The sequence below is a fragment of the Apaloderma vittatum genome, unplaced genomic scaffold, assembly GCF_000703405.1.
Source record: "Apaloderma vittatum isolate BGI_N311 unplaced genomic scaffold, ASM70340v1 scaffold20903, whole genome shotgun sequence".
Classification (NCBI taxonomy): Eukaryota; Metazoa; Chordata; class Aves; order Trogoniformes; family Trogonidae; genus Apaloderma; species Apaloderma vittatum.
In genome coordinates this window covers 12,858-33,434 of record NW_009707818.1, presented here as the reverse complement: position 1 = coordinate 33,434, position 20,577 = coordinate 12,858, and the positions used below count along the sequence as shown (strand labels likewise).

The window sequence follows — 20,577 nt, the reverse complement described above, 5'->3', positions numbered from 1 at the left end:
AGAAAAAAGTATGAATAGTCAAATTTTGAGAAAGTGTCACAGGAACAGAAGTGCCCTTACTGCTGATCTAATTGAACGCCTTTGGGTGTTGGTGTAATCGCAAGGGAAGGGTGATGTTAGGTTAGGCAAATGCCTTCTTGTTTTTTTGATAATTATGGTAGCTGAAATGCCATGGCTTTGGACAAGTACAGCTGCAGTTGCTTTTTTATTGGACTGTTTGATAGCCAAGACTTTGAGCCTGTTTAAAAAGCTAAACCAACAGTGATAGAGCAGCTCCACTTCTGACATTGAATTACAGAGAAAATGAGAAACTTGGGAATTTTCTGATAGATGTAAAATGCAAATCGACCTTTAGATTAAGTGAATTTTCATTCACTACACTGTGTTGTCGTTCATTTCCATATGATGTGCCTTATTTTTATTTTACTTCTTTGTTTTTTTCATGTCCCCCTGTGTTTAAAATGATTTTATTAACCAGTGAAGTTTAGGAATGTGTACTTCCAAGTGTTTGTAAGTTTTGAGAATATTAACATATCACCAGACAAGCACAAATTGGCATCAAGATGGAGGACAAAAATACACATCTTGTCCGAGTGCCCAGGAGGTATAAGCTCCTACTGTGCACTTGGCTTTTGCAGATGAATTTTCTCGTATGAGCATGTTTTATCTTTTCATCAAAGTAGGGTAGAGAGAGCTGTTGTTTTTGGTTTGTGCTTTCTTTTATTCCCCCACCCCGAAATTTGTATTTTATATTTTCAAGAAAGAGTTGAGACTTAGAGCTTTTAGGGAGATGTGGAAAGTGCTTCTGCCCACCAAGGACTTGATAAAGATTTTTGGCACTTGTGATATGAATGCATTCATCTTTTCCCTGTGATCAGAGATGGAGATGGATTGTAAATGATGGGAATGTGATCTTCAGTTTCCCACCTGCCTGCATCTAAACTGATTTTTTTGAGAAAAATATCAAAGGTGTTGCACAGCTAACCATTACATTGAGCAGCTGACCCCAATTATTGCAGGCTCATGACACTGACTATATCAGACCAAGGGTAAAATCCGATCTGAGTCCTATTATGTCAGAAGTCTCTTGCCTGTGAAACAGAGGAGGGATTAGAAGATTCTCACTGAAGGATTTTTAAGGGCTATTAGTGTTTTCAAGTTATTAAGAATAACTTAAGATATTTAGACCATGAGGTTGATATCAGTCATTTTCACAAAACATCAGCAAGGTCAAAACTGTGATTGGCCTTTCATTTCAGTGCTTGTGTGAATGAATTACATTACTTTCTAGGTTATTGAACTGCTACTGATGGTTTATTCTCTACTCGATTACAGCGCTTGATTCGGGAACTGCCTAGTGAAAAAGAAACCACCTTCTTTCCAAACCTGTGAATATCAAAAAACTGCTTAAATGACTAAGAACTTCCTGGTCAGTTTTGTAAACTTAATTAAATGTTAATAATCTAGGAAGATATTAGACAGCAAATCATGTTACTTTTGGAACAAGCATCATTCTCACTGCCGCTTGAAAGGGGAGTCCTCCATCTCACGCTGTACCTTTGAGGAGGTACTAAACAGGCTTTGGAGAGCTAAGGGTAGGAGGTGATTTATTGCTTCCCTGCTTATCCACCAAGACAGGATAACTAAGGATTGAAGAAATACATCTCACTGTAGGTGGTATATCATCCCCCAGTCTATGCCTTGCTTGTGAGATTTGGGGGATTTAAGTTACTTTTATGTGCAGAGAAAGGCCAGCTCTGCAAATTTCTTTGAAGTGGTGTAACACTGAAGAGCTGTGCTGAGCATCCGGATAAGCAGACACTTTCAGGAGATGTTTATATTTTATGGCTAAGATACATTACTTTAAATAGTTTTCTAAAGCTGCAGCCCTAGGAGGGTTATCTCTCTGGCCTACCGAGGAGAATTTTCTCTGCATGAACAATGCAAAATTGCCTTAAAACAACTCTCTACTAAATTCCCCCCAGGCAGGAGACTGTCAGTCAGCAAGTCTCTGTTCAGCTGTAAGGGAAGGGAGGGAGAGGTTGGGCACAGGGAGACCACCATGCCTGGAGGGGGTTGTGCCTTCGTGGGGCAAGGGGACTAGCCACAGTGCCTATCTGCTGGTAATACATTTGTGGTACAGATCTGGGATTTTACAGCTCTTTTACAAATTTGAAGGGAGGAACCATGCCTGTTTCTGCAGCTCCGTCTTTCTGTGTCAGTGAGTTGTAGGAGGAAAGGACAGATTAAGTTGTATTTTAATTTTGTTTTCTTTTTATAAAATAGAATGTCAGACAGGACAAAGTGGCCCTGCTTTTAGGTGAGTGTGAGCTATTTCCCTCTTCATTCCCCTCTCTTTAGTGTGGCTTGCTAAAATGCTGTAGCACAGGAGAAAAGTAAAATCACATTTGTTAACAGTAGCCATTGCTTCAGTCAGTCTTGACCCTTATCTTGGTGACAGTGTATTGACCCTGACCTCTGCCATATATCTGTATCCTGTGTCTGGGATAGGAAACTAGAAGGCAAAACAAAAAACAATCCTTTCCTTCCAGCAGTCTGGTGTCTCATGAACTGCCCATGTCTCCTTATTACTCAGGCTGGATCCATGCTGCTGCTGTTGCCATTCAGAAATACACTGACACTTTAATTCACGGCTGTGTCTTGGAATAAATTGTCCCCTTGTTGCACATGAATCTGAGGATCTTTAAAATCCCTGACTGGGAGAAAGCAACACTTTGAACCACTGAGCTCATGTGGTGATTTATGGTAGGAGAGATTCTGAACACTGTTTCTGGTAAAGAGAGGTGGCTTTATTTCCCTTAGATATCCCTGGATAACAAGATCAACACAGTTCTTGTTATTAGTAAAAATAGTTTTAGTGGGATTAACAGGTGTTCCTGTAGTAAAGTCTACTGAGACTAAATCATGAAGGTATGTAGCATTTCCCTTTTTGTGCCACCAAAACAAAAGGCTCAGAAATGGCTGATTTGATACATGACTAGGCAGCCTAACAGTAGCCAAGGGACCAGCTAGCTGCATGGGGTGGGAGCCCATTGTAGCATCCGGGAATGTCCTCCTCAAACCGGTCTGGCCACTTGACTCTGACTTTTCCAAGACTGAGAAAGATTTATTTTATTCAAATGCAATTCTGGGATAGGTATGGTGTGAGTTAAAACTGAATGTTTTAAAGAATAGTCATGCTGATGCTGTTTTCCTTGCTAATTCAGAGCTTGTGGGGAAAAGAGGAATCTACTGTAAGCCCTTTTGTATATTTAAAATAAAAAACAACACACAGTGTGACTATGTACAGCTTTTACTAGAGAAAAAAAGTCCAAGAAGGATTCCAGGTGTTTCTCAGGTAATGATATTATTCAGCTGCCTTTTCAAGAAATAAAATTTAAGATGACTATATTCATGCACAGCATGCAGTTAGCCTCTTGCTTTGTTTTGTGGATTTCGCCAGCAAGCTAGACCAGAATAATACTCTGAATTCTCAATTGGTGTAATTCATTATAGTTCCATTAACTTCCAGAGAGGCTACTCTGGTTTATTCTGGCTCTGTTTCTGGCTAAAGTGTTCAATTCTGAATATGTAATAAAAGTGTTAGTCATCTTAACAGCCGTTATTCACATTAGTATTTTGTGCCCAGTCCTGGATGTTTTAATGTGTTTTTTGTTGATTAACAAAGAGGGTGTTGTGCGTTAACAGGGTATACATGGGCAAAGATTAGATGTATCCTTCTCTGCTTTTGAACTTTATTCTGATGTTTTTACTCGTCTGCATAGCTTTCTCCTCCACGAGTAATCTAATAAGAGCTGGTCTTCCTGGGAGGCATGCTGCCAAAGTAACAGTCAGTACCAGCAACTGTGGGACTGAGGGCAGTACTGTGAAGATTTGACTGCTTAAAATTGAGCAGACAAGGAAGGAAAACATTTTCTAAATATCTGATATGGAACTCTGTGTGGTTTTACTTTTGATTTTTTTTTAAAGTCAGCTGTGCCAGTATAATAGTGATTAATCCTTTCCAATAAAATAAATTACAGGTTCTCAGCCATCTTTTTAGACAAGTATTATGATAGAAACAATATTAGTTAAAGGCAAAAATTCTGGCATTAAATAATACGAACTATTTCTAAGGATCAAACTGTCAAATATAGAATGATTTAGGATAGCTGGAGTACTTGTAAGATGTAGCCTGTAATGTGAGAATATAAAATATCAAGACTTTCTGTTGTATGTTTCTTTTGTTTTTTGGAAGAGTGAAAAATCAAATGATACAATATTTTCTGCTTATGGAACCTTGTTATGACTTTCTGTCATCCCACACATCAGCAAGTTAACCTAGTGGCCTTATTTTGATTTTACTGTTAGTGAATTTACTTACGTGAGTCTTTGTAGCCTGAAGCATATCTTGGTTCTTCAGAAACTATCATAAAATCATGCACGCTTTCTAACATCTTAAGCAAATTTTGCTGGAAATAACCTGCTAACATTTTTTTTTGAAGACGTCAGGTTTTTATAGTATTTCATCACTAGAATTCAGTATGTGGTTTATATCACAGTGATCATCCTTTCATATTCTCCCTGCAGCACAATGCCAGAGGAAACACTCTTTTTCAGTCTAAATCAGTCTGCTAAATTGTCTGCTGATTCTAGCATAGTGATTTTTTTTTTCTTAATTTCAAGCAGTGTATATGTCATTTACTCCTCTTTTCTTTGTAAGTGTGGGAGCAGTTTTTGGAACCGTTGGTTACGCACAAGTTTTTAATCTGCCCTTGCCATTTGCTGAATTCATTTTTGGATGCCTTCACAGTTCACTCATTAGATCAATGTTGCTGTGCTGCCTTTCTGCTTTTTCGACACCTCTTTTATTTCACAAATAATCAAAGTCTCTTTTTCTTGCACAAAGAGTAGAAGAAATCATTAATCTCCATGCATTTATTTGTATTTGTATTTGTATTGAATGATCTGCACACATATTTTTCTTTTCATTGTGTAAAGGAGGAAAGGACTGGTGGGGAGAGTGTGTATTTGCACCCTATGTATTTAAATCCAATTTTCTCTAAGCTACAGGGAGACTGTATTATTTATAATGAAACCACCTTACCGTTACAATGACTGTTATTTTGGAGTAATGTCAGGAAGTGTTTAAATCTCCACAGGGCCTTAATAATTCGAATTATTTTTGGTGGTAAAGGTGTATGAGGATTTCCCAGAATAATGAATTTAGAAAATGCATCAAATATAGAAAAGTATTTTCTTCTTCCATATAGATATTTTGAGCTTGCATGAAATATTAAGCAACCCTAAATTATCTCTGTAAGGAGATATCTATTTTTTTTAGAATCACTGCATGTTGATGGAGGGGTAGACAAATTGTGTGAAGCTTTGACAGCCCAAGCTGTGTTCTACCCTAAATAATTTCTCAGGCTGCTGCACACTGCAAAAGGCTAGTCTGAATACCAGAAAGGCTTCATAGTAAGCTCTTGTGTTGGAAGAAAATAACATGTTTCCTAGGCATGATCACATGGGTTTTTGTGTTATCAAGTGGATTTGGTGATTTAGGTAATCAAAAAGCCCTCCATTCCCATTTTAATAAAGAATTTGTGTGGTGCCTCATGGCCCCAGTGACTTGTAGGGACATAGGCTGGAGAAGGATACATGGAATATTAGCACAGCTCAGGGCGTGATACTGTTTTTTGTTACTGAGAAAAAGAGGATTTGCCATATGGAAAGACTATCCCAGAGTTAGTGGATCCCAGGGGAACAAAGCCTGTTCCATATAACGAGTCTGGCTGTGACTGTTCCCATCGCACCACACCATTACTTCATCTTGCATCCTGGCTGTGCATCTCTATTGTGTGATTACCTGGGGGCCAGGCTATTTACCCCAGTCTTCTGCCATTCACCTTCACCCTTCAAAATTTCCCTGAATGTCTTCCAGCTTGTCAATAACAATGTGTTTCATAGATGATTTCATGATGTAGATTAAAGCTTCTGAAGCCAAACTCCTTTCTAACTGCACCTTCAGCTGTTGTCTGTTAGTGGTGACCTGTGCATATGTGTACAGCCCAGCCAGATCAGGAGAGCCCTGCACATGTCCAGGGACCTGATGAAGAAAAACAGTCCAGGTCAGAATGTAAGCACAGGTCTTGAATCCTGTCATTAGTTTTATGATGCATTTGTGGTGAATAATAAATGCATAAAACTTAAAATTATGCTATGAATGTGTCTTATGGACTGTATTGTGTTAAAAAACATCTAAATAGAAGTTGTTGTAGGTTGAGCCAGCCTCTTGATTCTGACCGAGATGCACAGATTGATGATTTTTTGTTCACTGTACATTGTCTTGTAGTTGGTCAGATTTCATGTTCATTGCTCAGTAAATGCTATAATAAACATTAATGTTTTGCTACTCACATAGTACTTATTGAGGTCTCTAGATTTCTTTAAATATATTCTCAGAACCTCTTAGAGTAACCAAAATTACCTGTAGCATTTTCCAGAGCAAAATTATCCTGTGATGTTGGTTGAAATTGTGCCAGTGCATCTGAGAGAAAAAACGTTAATGTCATGTCTGACACATGCACCTTCTATGTTCATCATTTCTGAATCCATTATAAAGACCTTAATGGCAGCTGTATATAAAGACATGCCATAATGACATCTTAAATGCTATCTTTAAATTCACAGCATGAAAAGCCTTTTAGAAACACTGTATGAAAAAAGCAGGTAGCTTACAGCAATTTGTGGATAACATTCATTGTATGTCTTTTACTTAGTGGAGGTTTTATATTAATTCCAGTGGAAATTAATGGATCCAGAGAGCTAATGGTATAAATAGAACTTGGTTCCTAGTGAGTGACATTTGAGACCTTGTGTCAGCTTGCTTATTTCACAGCAAACATATGAAAATGTATGCCAGAATTTGGAGTTTATCAGCTAGTTGTACAAAATCAAGAATTATACAGTAGAAATATATGATCTAAAGCAGATTGAATTTGGGAAAAATGTATATACGTACAAAACCACAATATAGATATTCTAAAAATCCCTTTTGTAGCAACGTTATTTGGAAAGGGCGTGAGCTTCTCATGAAACAATCCTTTATAGGAAAGAAGTTCAGATATTTTAATAATTCTGTCAAGGTCACTGTATAGTCACTTTCTGGGCAGTGACCTCTTTTTTACCACAATATGATCCGTTTGTCTCGAATCAGGCTAAAGGCAGAAAGAAGAGAGTAGATGGAAATGAAGGCAGTACAAAGTCTCATGGGATTCACGCAAAATTTTTAATAATCATCTCTGAAGCCCAGTGGATGCTGGAGCAAAGCATGGATTTTATAAGGATGTCTCCCGGAGTCAAATCTAACTTCCCAGTATTTCACTTAAGTATTGAATACTTTGGGCAGTGGTTTATTGTTGAAAAGGTTTACTTTAAACAAAAATTATATTAAAAAAGACCCTCAGTTTTGATCCACAAGTGTCTAAATTTATTTTGCTATTTACACAGTTTGTAATGTTGATATGACCTTTAATCCTGTCATTAGTACTGTTTGATTGTATTAATTAGGCTTTGTTCTTTCAACTGTTTCCTGTTAACATTGATTGGAAGATTGTAGTAACACTTCATAATCTTTCAGGTGCTGAAGAATTGTATTGGCCATTCATTCCTCAGTGCCAATATATTTTATAAAGTCAAGTAAACATTACTCATTGTTTACACACAAAAAGTATTCATCAAGTTCACTGGCAGGATCAGGAACAGATCCCCTGTGTCCCACTGACTACAGTGCAGGTTCCTGCATGTTGAATGACTTTGAAAATTGTTTGTGGTTTGGGACGTCAGAAGAAGGTTGCAAGTTTGGGAGAAAATTATTAAACTTAGTTTCTGCTTGTAGATTCCAAAATCACAGAGTCATAGAATCTTTGGGTTGGAAAAGACCTTTAAGGTCATCGTGTCCAACCATTAACCCAGCAATGACAGGTCCACCACTGAACCATGTCCCTGAGCACCTCATCTGCAGGTCATCTAAATACCTCCAGGAACGGTGACTCCACCGCTTCCCTGGGCAGCCTGTTCCAGTGCTTGACAACCCTTTCAGTGAAGTATTTTTTCCTAATGTCCAATCTAAACCACCCCTGGCACAACTTGAGGCCATTTCCTCTTATCCCATTGCTTGTTACTTGGGAGAAGATTTTATCCATGCTTAGTTACCAAAGTCTTACTTTCATATGAGCAAGTCACAAATATTCCCTAGGAACATGATGAAATTAAATAATTTCACACTAACTACTGACTTTTAGTTACTGCAACCATATACAGAATTAAAATCAGTAACTAAAGGTAAAAAGCATGTAATTTTTTTGAGTAAGCAGCCACCCTTGGCTGCTTCCAGTACTGTTGTTAGTGTAGTAGAACCACTGTGTAAACTGCAGAACATGTTCCATTTCCGTTTTGCTTATTTAATTGCTTTCTCAACATTTTTTGCTTTTATGATGAAATTTTAAATGATTAGGCTCTATCCAGTCATTAATTATGTACATTCACATCTAAGGACAGTTTTAATGTAGCTGTTTCGTGTTCCAAGGTTAAAATTGCATATCTTTGTGAAGCAACATAGAGCTTGTATCACTAACTTTTAAAGTAAATTATTTGAAAGCTTGGAATTTGTCTTTTCATCTCTAAGAGAAAACAGATAGGACCATATATTTATGTTGTCATATAAATAAGTAGCAAAATAGCTCTGATCTGAATGTGGTATTGGTTTAAACATTCTTGTAATGCCTTACTAATATATAGTGAATTGTGGGCATGCAAAATTCCTTTTAAATAGATCTTTATTTTAGATTTTTCCAGCTGAGACTTTTGCTCATCAAAGTAGAAGTATCTGTACTAAAAAAACATGGAAGTTGTATTATAATTGAATAAAATCTTAAGACAGCCTAGAAGATACCAGACAACGAAGTTATTGGTAGAAGTAATTTATCCACCATAAAATGCCATCACTATGAAAACATAGTTTTTCTAGAGTTATTGCAACCTGTGGCATCCCTGAGGTTGCACTGATTTCCTCAAAAATTGTTTAATGGGGAAAGAAGTCATTGTCATGGCAAAACAGTCTAAGCTCCATCTATTCCAAAGCACTGGGTTGTGACTTCAGGGCACTGGGTAGGTTATGGCGTGAGCGCAGCTCACACTTGTTCTTCAAGGTACCTTCAGTACACAAAGGCAGATCCCTCTGGCCTCATGATCCCTTCAGGGTTCTTAGTGAATAAAATATGTGTGTCAAGATTATGATCTTCTAAACCAGCAAGCGCATAAATTATGTACATTTCCAGGAGAAGGTCTAGATAATCTTAAAGTTGTTCAAGCACAAGGGCAACCCAGTGCTTTCTCCAGAGAAATAAAAAATAGATTTAAAAAGTCAAAAGGCTTTCTTATTTACCATCACTGATAAATATTTTACCATCCAAGAGATACTGATTTTGAGTGAAAAAGTTAGCACAGGAGTAACTATAGTTTTAACAAATGCAGGCCTGAGGCGTTTGAGACTTACTCTTAGTATTGATTCAGAAGCCCAGTTTCAAAGTGCTCATATGCCACTTCATCTTCACGTTCTAAATAGCATTACGGGTGACCATTTTACATAAAGATTAACAAAATAAACTGTTACTGGTTTGAAATCAGTAAGTAATAAAAGTACCATTACTCCAACTCATCTTTAGGACTAGCTTCCAAACATGAGGCTCCCCATCCACACAGCGAGGGACTGGGTGTAATAATAAGTATTTTCTGACATATGGAGTAACCATAGAGGTGGTACTTGGAATCCCACTGCTGTCACGTGCCAGGGCCTGGATCAGCTGGGCAGGCTTAGCAAAATAAGCTGTAGGCACAGAAGAATTTATTCGATGAAAAATGATGCCAGTTGGAATTCTGGGCATGAGGTATATATTTTATATAGCTGGTGAGAAATGGCTTTGGGCTTCACCACCTCACATTGGATTGAAGGATCACAGCCCAGAAATTTTTTCCAAAGCTTTTCTTAGCTCCATTTTTTTAATTCTTCCAGCTCTCTGTTTTGTTGTTTTGTTTACTTGATTTGCATGCTGCATAATGTCTCCTGGGGATGCTGTTCAGAAGCCTCCTACCTCCACCCTGGGTGGTACAGATGATCCAAATAGGACATCAAGGGAGTCCAGAGAATGACTCCAGCAAACAGTCACACCCGGGACAGTGAGCTCATCTAAACCTTTTCAGATGATGACTTTTTTCAATGCTCTTGCCTGAACTTGGATATGCTGGTGTGCTGGACAATGACACATCCAACCATGGTACACAAAAATCACCCTCATTGGGCAGCGCTCATACAGTTTCAATAAGATCCGAGGTCAGGGGTGGAGAAGGATTTCTAAAAATGTCGGTAATGAATCTGGAGTTCCAGTGGATCATTGGGAAGCTGGAGCATGCTGTTGCTGAGCAGCCGACCTTGTCACCAAACAGCCTTTGGCTGGTTGAAAACCACCCCAGCATCTGATCGCCAGCATTGCCATTGCTTCTGTCAAGCACCCATAAAAAATAAAGCAGGGAAAGCAACTTTAATTGTTAGTAGGTTGCAAGTGTCAAAACTGTCAGCTCTTAGCTTTCACCACTTCATAATGGAGCCTCTACATGACCCACATCAGCAAAAATGTGATCACATTACAAAGCTTTCTGTTTGTATTCTAAGGTACTAATTTTTAGGGGCTGGAGACAGTATGTATATATAATATACAGCTGTGTACTGTGAGGAGTTTTGTTTGCTCACTTCCTGGTAAAGCATAATCTTTGACAGTGTTTATAACCAGTGATTTTCTTAGAATTATGGCTTTTCTAAAGTGTTTTTAGCAATGGACATAATTATGGATTATTGAGAATTAACATCTCATCTGATGAAGTGCATATGGTTCTTTGTAATATCTCATATTAAAGTACTTTTAAAAGAGAGATTTCTTTCAGAGATCATGGCTTTGATGATTAAAATTAAATCAGCTCCTTCAAAATGCAGATGTTTGTAAAAATGCATTCTTTTTTCCTCTCTGATATTGTGATATATGAAACGAATCTTTTTCATGCTACCTGACCAAGCTTATTATTTGCTTGTCGAATCTACTGATCTTTTTTGCCATCTAGTTTCAAGACAATATGAAATGATAACAGATGAGCACCTGAGTTTTCTCCAATAAATAAGCATTGAGAAGGAAACCATATGTCACCCAGATTTTTATTACAATATGATAAATTTTCCTGCAGGTTTGAAATAAGCTTTTTTAGTTAAAGAATTGTACTTAAAAAGCTTTTGAAAAAGGGTAACATCAGGAGAAGAATAGGCCTTGCACATAGTAAAGTCTGTATGTTAAGACTTAGGATGCTTTGTCAGTGGTAATACAGTCTAGCAGTGTGAAATGTAAACTTCCTTAGTGAACGGAATACAATTTATAAATTTTGTATAGATGGGACTAGACTTTTTTCTGGAGTTGTTTTAAAATGTGTCTTCATAAACACTTCCCATGGAGATATTTTTTATAAAAATAAATGTTAATAACTGACAGAGAATGTATAGAAGTTCAGTCTCAACTGCCTTTAGGCCCTAGAGGATTATGGTACAGTAAACTCAAATTCATACAAAGAATGAAATGTAAAGTAGAATGGAATAACAGGAATGGAGAATGGATGTTCCTGTTTTCCTAAAATTAAAATAGTGACATATCCCTGTTACTTTCACTGAAGTATATGTGTGAACTGTAAATACTGATGTTTAATTTTGGATCTCAGAGTGATCTAAATGGATCTATTTTTTTTTAATAATGTTTGATTATAGCCAGCATGTGTATATACAGGATAACTTCATGTAGGTAAAAGTGGTGTTTCCTAAATTGCCTGTCAAGAATGACTTAATCCTTTGCAGGAATTGCCTCCATCAGTGAGACACATCATTTCCATACCCATTCATTTAGGAGACTCTCTGCTGAGAATGTGAAAGAGATGCTAATTTTTATCATCTATGGTGATCCCTTAGGAATTAGACTGAGATTGAGAAATCATGTAATTACTGAAATTGCTCTATAGTCAAGGATTAAAATGATGAGTTCTGCTTCCTTACTTTATTTTTTCCCCGTCTTTCTTTCACAGCTTTGGGAGCAGCTGTCTTCAGGGAGTCCTGGTGCTCTTTCAGTGATCATTTTGTGACCACTTTCTCTTCTTTCAGTTGGGTTTATCTGCTACCAATGCTGTGCAAGAGCAGAAGCAGGAGTGGCAGTAATTCTGTGTGTAGCCTTGTTGTTTCCCAGAGAAACTATCCTAGAGAAAATGGCAGCATCCTTGAGAAAGGAACTGATTTTAGGTTAAATCATCCACTTCATTAAAGAAACAGCAGAATTTGGAAGATCAGTTGAGTATGCAGCAGAACATGCTGCCTGTAGTTAAGAAAAATTCAACCAGCAAATTCTGTTCTCTTACCAGAGGAGGTCTGAGGGGAATTTAGAGGACCTATAATAGCATTAATATCTGAAAACCTGAACAAATTTTCGTAAGTCCTTATGACACTGATGAAAATAATTATAATAATTTTCATTTAGAACAGTAATTAAAATTGACAGGCTGTCATGCTGCTCTGGATAAAATCTCCAGGACAGGAGATAATGGTTAGTCCTTTCCTTTGGAATAAATGCCTATATCTATTACAAACCTTTCTTATTTCATTCCAATCCAAAAATAAGCAATTTTTCAAAATAACTTCAATTTCTTTACTGTGAGCAAAGCAAGTTTTCTATGCTATTTATGTTTTATTTGGTGGTAAATACCAGAGATGTGAATGTTTTGTGAATTCATTTAACAGTGATGATTGGTTTTAAAATTTTATTGTGTTACGTCCTGATAATTCAATGCTGTAAATCTGATAGCAGATTCTCTTCTCCTGGAGTGACTGGTTTACCTAGAATCAATCCTGTGCATTATAAGCAGTGGGATTAATTCCATAAGGTCTCTGGCTGTAGGGCTACATTTGCAAAGGACACATTCCATTCTAATGTAATTTAGCATGCTGAGAAATACAAACATTGAGAGAGAAAAAGATATTTTTATCAAAAGATATTTTTATCAAAGGAATACAAACATTGGGAGAGAAAAAGATATTTTTATCAAAGGAAACAAATTACCACTATTTAAGATAACAAAAAACGTGATACACTTGGAAGTTACCAATAGGATAGAAATATAAGCAGATGAGAACAGTGATTTATTCTTTTAAGTACAAAAAACAACATCCAAGCTCTGCTTTCGCCCATATTGCATTAGTAGCAATATATCATTAGAGTCCATGGCTTTAATCTGGACCTACACAGGATAGTTTACCTGAGCAAATATACTATCTCTGACGAGATGTTTTAGGTGATAGGAATTAAGTAGCAATGTTCAGGTTTGTTGATCCTTTGTTACATCTTAAATGTATCCTAACAGAGTGAACAAAAGTGAAGGCATGTCTGTCACTGTCTGTCCTATATGTGAAATCTCATGAACTACTACTTTTTTCTTCTTGCCTGCAGTACGCCTTTCAGGATACCAGACTTTGAGGGTATGCTTTCTATCTCTGTAAAGTTAGGTCATTGTAAACAAACAGACTTCTCTACACTTAGAGTCCTTCTAATAATTTGTTGCTTGCTTTGTTCCCTGTGTATTTTCTTATGGCAAAGCTAAGCTTTTAGTGCTGCTTTTAGTCCTTTACTGAGGGTAGAGGTTGTACTAAGGAGGTGGATTCTGTTTTTTCAGTAAGTACAGCACTGTCATTAACAATTAGACAAGCCGAAACTGTAGGATTTTTGTTACAAGTGATGATACACAGAGAATCACAGGACCACTGAATGTTAAGGCTTGTAAGGGACCTCGGAAGATGATCTAGTCCAACCTCCCTTTCAGAGCAGGATCACCTAGAGTAGGTCGAAGGTAGGTAGGCCTTTTTTCAGACTGAGAAGAGAATGTGATAGGTTTGAAGATATTTTTAAGTAATTGATTTATTGATATAAAAACAAAGTAATGCAAAATTCTATTTTAGAATATAGCAGGACTAGCTGTCTTTAACCAAGCTACAAGAAACTAATTTTAAAATGTCTGTAGTTCTCAGAGATCATGATGCTCTGTCAGTAGACTAAACAATGCCAGGATCAGATATTGATGCTAGCAACTGAGTAGAGCTGTCTGCCCCCTTTCATTGCTCACACCTTCTCCACAATGGTTTTGCTCTGTGCCAGCTCAGCCAGGTGGTTGCCTGGACAGAGACTCACTGGTCAGAGACTGCTGCCAGAAAAGACCTTGGAAGAGGCAGTGCTGTTCTCTGTGGGTGCAAGGTGTTGGGTACCAAATGTCTTCATAAAGGGTAGAGGCACTTTTCCATACTAGATGAAAGGCATTTTCTGTTTCCAGGCACCCAGAGTTATGGGACTATATTGATTTAATTTCTTCCTGAATCTTCCAAAGCAATGACAGCTGGATTTAGTTTTCAGTTTAAATTATTTGATAGCATATCCTTTCTTACTTGAAAACTTCCCCTACCCACTAAGTAATGCCACTCTCCAAAACAAACAACAAAAAAATGCATCAAGAGTTTTTATTTAAAGTCTTTAATATTCTTAGCACAAATATTCTTTTAGTTCTTGAACTATTATTCCCTTTTTTGCCCTCTTATCAATCTTGTTTCTTGTAGTTATTCAGCTGTAGAAGGCATGTTATATGTTTGGAACATTTCATTTTCCAGGTTGTTTGATTAACTGGCTTTCATTAAACAATACTCTTGCTTGCATTTTAATTGATACTATTCTTCTCAAAAGTACAACAATCGTTCATATTGTATTACATAGTATCAAAGTAAGAAATTCAATTTCATAAGAAGTCAAGGAACTTTACTTCCTTAAAATAGTGATAAATTTAGAGAGGAAAGATTTTCAGAATGAAAAAGTTGATTTATGTTCAAGACTGTCTCTCATTTTTTCAAATGATTTTGTGTCAGCAGTGAATAATATTTTGCTGAAGCTTTCTTTGGCTTTTACTCAACTGCTAAAAATAAGTTCATTAATGGGAATTACTTTTGGACAGCAGTAGTGGGTGTGTGTTTGACGATGATGCATGATACTTTGAACTTCAAGTGTATACTGTGTTTTCGTTATCAGTTCTAACCTAAAAGAAGCAAATAAACCAAACAAAAAAAAACCCCAAGCCTATGTTGCTCAACCGTTTTCTGTGAAATAGAAAGGTGAACATTTCCCTTCCATTTTTCTCACTCAGACACTATTGGGGCTGTTGTAGAAGACAAGCAGGGTTTGTGTCTAAACAATAAATTATGCTGAGCATGAGGACCATGAGTACCATTGCATATTACACAAGTAAAAGCACAGAGACATTATTTTTTTCAGCATCTGCATTTTTTAGGTAACGTATATGCAGCTAACCTCTGAATCTGCTTTTTGGGAGGAGAATAGCAACAAGGAGGGATCAGAGTTACGGCAGTAAAAGTATTCAGATTTGTTTGGTTCTAGAACTGCCACGTCACCACTAAACCATGTCCCTAAGCACCTCATCTACATGGCTTTTAAACACCTCCAGGAATGGTGACTCCACCACTGCCCTGGGCAGCCTCTTCCAATGCTGAATGACCCTTTCAGTGAAGAATTTCTTCCCAGTCTCCAGCCTAAAACTCCCATGGCACAACTTGCAGCCATTTCCTCTAGTCTTATCACTTGCTGCTAGGGAGAAAAGGATGACACCCTCCTATCTCCAACCTCCTTAGTTAAGAGAGAATTAAGGTCTCCCCTCGGCCTCTTTTTCTCCAGTCTAAACAAGCCCAGTTCCTTCAGCCGCTCCTCATAGGACTTGTGTTCCAGACATTTCATGAGCCCTGTTGCCCTTCTCTAGGCCCGCTTCAGCACCTCAATGTCCTTTTCGTAATGTGGGGCCCAAAACTGAACACAGGGTTTGAGATGCAGCTTCACCAGTGCCAAGTACAGGACAATCCCTGCCCTGCTGCTGCTGGCCACACTATTTCTGATACAAGCCAGGATGCCATTGGCCTTCTTGGCCATCTAGGCAACATTTTTTTGAGAAAGAGTGAAAATGTTACTTGTGGGTTGCATGTTTTCTGTCAGATTCATTTTCAGGAGATGTGAATAACAACAGTGAAAGGCATGAAGAAATAGGACTCATATCTAAAATTATGGTGTCTTTCATCCATGTGAAGATTAAACCTTCCTAAAACACACAGAAAGTAATATTGAGGGAAGTTACCGTAATAGCATTAGCTTCAGTCACCGCATTATTATTTAATATATTTCAGGTGAAATGTGTGCTATTCTGGATATCATTATCCTGAAAATTCAAAGTAATTAAAGATTTTATTTTTAAAGCAATCTATAGGATGTTGATAGCTGGAGTATAAATGTCTACATATTTACGGAGTGCACTAATAGCAAGGAAAGGGAGGGTTTTAGTTTAAGGAAGGATCTAATTCTCTTGACATTTGAGCTTCAGGTAGATAACTGTCAAAGCACAGAGAAGGATTGGGGTTTTTAAGTGTAGGCAATGTGTTTTTATAAATTTACCTGGTAATATACATGTTAACCCTATGTGATATCATAGTTTATGCATTAAGGATCAAAATTAAAATCATAGGTAAACGAACCTGGACAAAGCCTACTTTTCTTGCCTTCAGCAGAGGAATCAGTGAAAACCTGGACAGCTTATCCCCAGTTTTACATCGCGAGGTTTTTTTCTTTCGGACTGCAGTCTCTCTTTATCACTTTGAGAGTTTCAGTCTAAACTAGGACCATCTGTTCCGCAGGTAGAGCAGTAAGCAAGTAGTACTGCTTTTTATGCATTGGTTTGTTCCAGATGGGTGGTTTCTTGCCTTACTGACATCAGGTAGTCCGTCAGTCTTTCTGCATCTTCAGGGAGTCTCCAGCAGAATCTGTGAGGATTTACTGCCTGCAGGTCTGTGATAGCAAAATGACTAGTACGTTACAAAATACAGTGCACGATCACAGCAATAAGCTTCTCTCAAGGATTTATCCTAATAAATATTGAATTATTTTTTGTGTGTGTACTTGTGTATTGCTGTGCATACTGCAGACCAGAAGTCTTAACAAAGCCATAGAGTAAGCAGAACTCTCAAGCTCCTTTCCCTGTGCCACATGCACATGTCTCTCAGTTTTTCTGTAGGTAACAAAGAACTAATTTTGGGTAAGTGAAACTGGGCTCTGTAGGCTACCTCTGTAGTTCCTTTAGATACTACAAGGAAGAATAAGGAGACGGTCATTATATTTCTGGTTTATAACTGCCCATCATTCTCTCCATTGACTACAAAGGTTGTAAAGTGAAGCTTGTCTTTCCAGTTTAACTTTGGTCTTTTTGAATTTCACTTTATGTCATCTGTTTTGTTGTCAAATCTGAACACAGCAGTATGGAGATGTCAATAAATATAAACAAAAAATAATTTCAGAATTGTCTTGTAATACTTCACACTTAAGTTTTTCTCAGCTTTGGCCTTTTTCTTTTTGGCAGCATCAGAACGAAGAGATTCCCTTCTGGGTAGCCCTGATGTCATTGATACTGCTCTGAGAAGAAAACGAAGACAAAGGACAGCAAAGTCTGCTGGGACAGCAGCTAAGATAGCTACTTATGAGACAGAACTGCCAGCCAAGGAAAAGTAAGCATTTTTCAAATGTTTTGAAATGTTTTTTATATCTACAGATGTCAGGGGATTTTGTGGTTTGGGTTTTTTTCATGTTTTCATATGCATATTTCTTATTCATATTTCAGGCTGTTTTGTTGCATTCTGTGCAGTCATTTACAGTAATTTTACTGAACTTTGAATAGATGTGAATGATTAAATCGTCAGGCCTAATGACTTACTGATTTTAAGACACCTCTAAAGTGACAATTGTAAGTTTGTTTTCTTTAATTGACTTTGATAACTTTAAGCAAATAAGCCTACTAAAATGGTGTTCTGAAGGTCACCATATAACCTTTCAGGCAAAGAAGGATGCACTTAGAGCAAGTCTCAAACTAAGACAGACAGCTACAGCTGTGTCACAGAAAGTAGTACTGTTATGAGTGTCTTTTTTCACAGTGAGGGGACTCCAGCACAGGAGCAGGTTGCCCAGAGAGGTAGCCGAGTCTCCATCTGAGTATTCAAACCCTGACTGGGCATGGTCCTGGAAAACCTGCTCTGTTTCTCAAGGGAGGTTGTGCTACTCCATCTCCAGAAGTCCCTTCTAACCTCACCATCCTGTGATTCTGTCCTTGTAAAGTCAGTGAAAATTTTTAATACACCATAATACCATTTTAATACCATTTTTAATAGACCAGAATAGACTTCTTTTGAAAATATGATCAGTGAGGAGGAAAGTGAATTCACTTATAGACACAAGGGGGTCAGAATATATAACGCTTTATAAAAGTCTTTTTCTTCTTAAGTCACTTGACTTTTGGAAATATTTTCACATGCTATGAGAGGTGCTTACCTATGCATAGAATTACCTCAGAGCTGCAATATGATCAGTGATATTTTCTTCAAAACCTGATCCTTCTTTTAAGAACTATATTAAGTAAGGTTTGAAAATGCTTGATTTCCCTTTTTATCTGTAACACCTAATGGATAAAAAACTGTTTAAATGGACAGAGACACAAGTAGACCACAAAGATATTTCCCATTATTAGCAAAGATTTCTGCTTATATCAGCAAGAGAATTATCTTATCTTGATGTAGGATGCTGTGGCTTGATGCCAGCTAGGAATGTTTAAATTTGCAATCTTGTTTTATTAGTAAAAAAAACCTGTATTTTTTAAAAATGGTCTGTGAAAGTGCCAACTTCTGCTCTTCTGTTCTTTTAGAGTCTAGTATATTGCAGTGAACAATGCCCTTTTCTCATTGTCTGATTTTGGGTGTCTGGCTGTCTTTGCCTGAAATACAATTTCACTGTTTTTAGTTTAGATTGTGGGAGGAAAACCTACAGAGGCAAATAATTGCAAAAAATAATGTAAAGGCCTTGGGCTGAGTAATCTTCAGCATATGAATATCTGAGTCCCGTATGTAGAGGAAGGCCTAAGAGAATATTGATATTTTTGTTTTAATTCCTTTATGTATGGTAAATTTTAGAAAAAACAAAGCAACTTTATGTTTTTCCTACTGTGCAAGGCATTTCTAATGCTTACAAAATGAAGTCAGAGCTAAATCTCAGGAGTGGCTCTTCTTTGCTATAACATAATTGATCGTATTTTGAGGCTTACCATATGAACATCAATTCCATCACTCTCCACCCCAGTTTTTCTTTTTCAATTGAGTGTGTATTGATGGTGTAAACAACAGCTTTGCACTACAGGTCACAGCATTGCTCAGCGTGTCATCCCTTCCAGTACTGTGAAAGTGCATCTGACACTGAAAGATCTGTGTTTCTCTATGATCCCATGGTGAATTGAGAAATCATTGCAACATAGCTTGATGGTGAAACATGATCTTTAATGCCTTCTTTAGTTAAAAATACAGTGGCAGTGCTAATTCTCCAATTAGATAAGAAGACAGTAGATTTCCCCACTTATGTGGAACATTGCAAAAACCTGAACTGTAATAATTTCCATTTTGCTGATTATTCTTCTGTGTCCCTGCTTAGTTCTTGGGTTTTGAACTTCATATCAAGTCATTTGTGAACTGCTAATCAACCTTTCAGTCAATTTGCTTGGCTAATAATTTTCACTTCTCTTCAGTCTGACTTGTACATCTCTTAGGGAGGTGTAGAATTAGTGTTATAACCCAGTTCAAAAATATAGATGTTCCTTTTTATGAAACCTCTTTGGTATTTTGTACTGGCAAAATTCTAGATCCTACACAGTGAGATCTTAAACTGATGGTTCACTGGGCTCCTGCCCAAAATGCTTTCCAGTATCGTGTCACTAATCTGATCAAACCACCCCAGCCTGCTGCGGCGACAGGGAGGAGGTGAGGAAGTCAACCTCTGAATCGTTCACCTTTGGAAAGGCTCCATCGCAAACATGGAGGATGTACAGCCCTTGAAAGCATGTCATGCTTTTCTGTTTGGCAAGAGGATCAAATGACAGATTGTGATCACATTTGCAAATACACAAATGAATTCTTATTTCTGAGCTCTCCTTCACAGACCTGCAGAAAGATTGGATTCTTTACTCATAATGTAAATACTTCAGGGTGCTATCACATAAAATCATATCACTTGGTTCCTGCTTTTAAGAAATTAAAACTTATTTATAATTATTTTCCTTTTGCAAATCTTGATGACATCATCAGTGCTTGTTTCATATTTGCCAGGCAATGAAAGGCCAGTTACAAATGAAAAGTCAAGAGCGTAATAGTGTCTTTCTACTGTTGCATTGTAAGTCGATTGATACAAGATCCTAAATCAGAAGAAGAAACACCTCTTTACTGAAGGAGACCATGCAAGTTTTTCTTTTCTTTCCAGCATTCATACTGTTTTGGAAATGCAGTGTTTCAACCCAGGCATTGTTATCACATAGCAGAAC

At 37.4% G+C, this 20,577-nt stretch overlaps 1 protein-coding gene across 1 annotated transcript in view; it reads left to right on the top strand.

Moving 5' to 3' along the window:
• Window positions 1–20,406, top strand: part of XRCC4 (X-ray repair complementing defective repair in Chinese hamster cells 4) — a gene marked incomplete at its 5' end in the record, with an annotated part of 39,385 nt that extends 18,979 nt beyond the window's left edge. Inside the window, 2 exons of the mRNA XM_009866352.1 lie at window positions 17,587–17,731; window positions 20,376–20,406. Of these exons, the coding sequence (XP_009864654.1) occupies window positions 17,587–17,731; window positions 20,376–20,406 (176 nt within the window). The remainder of the gene's footprint in view (window positions 1–17,586; window positions 17,732–20,375) is intronic.
• Between the last annotated feature and the right edge of the window lie 171 nt (window positions 20,407–20,577).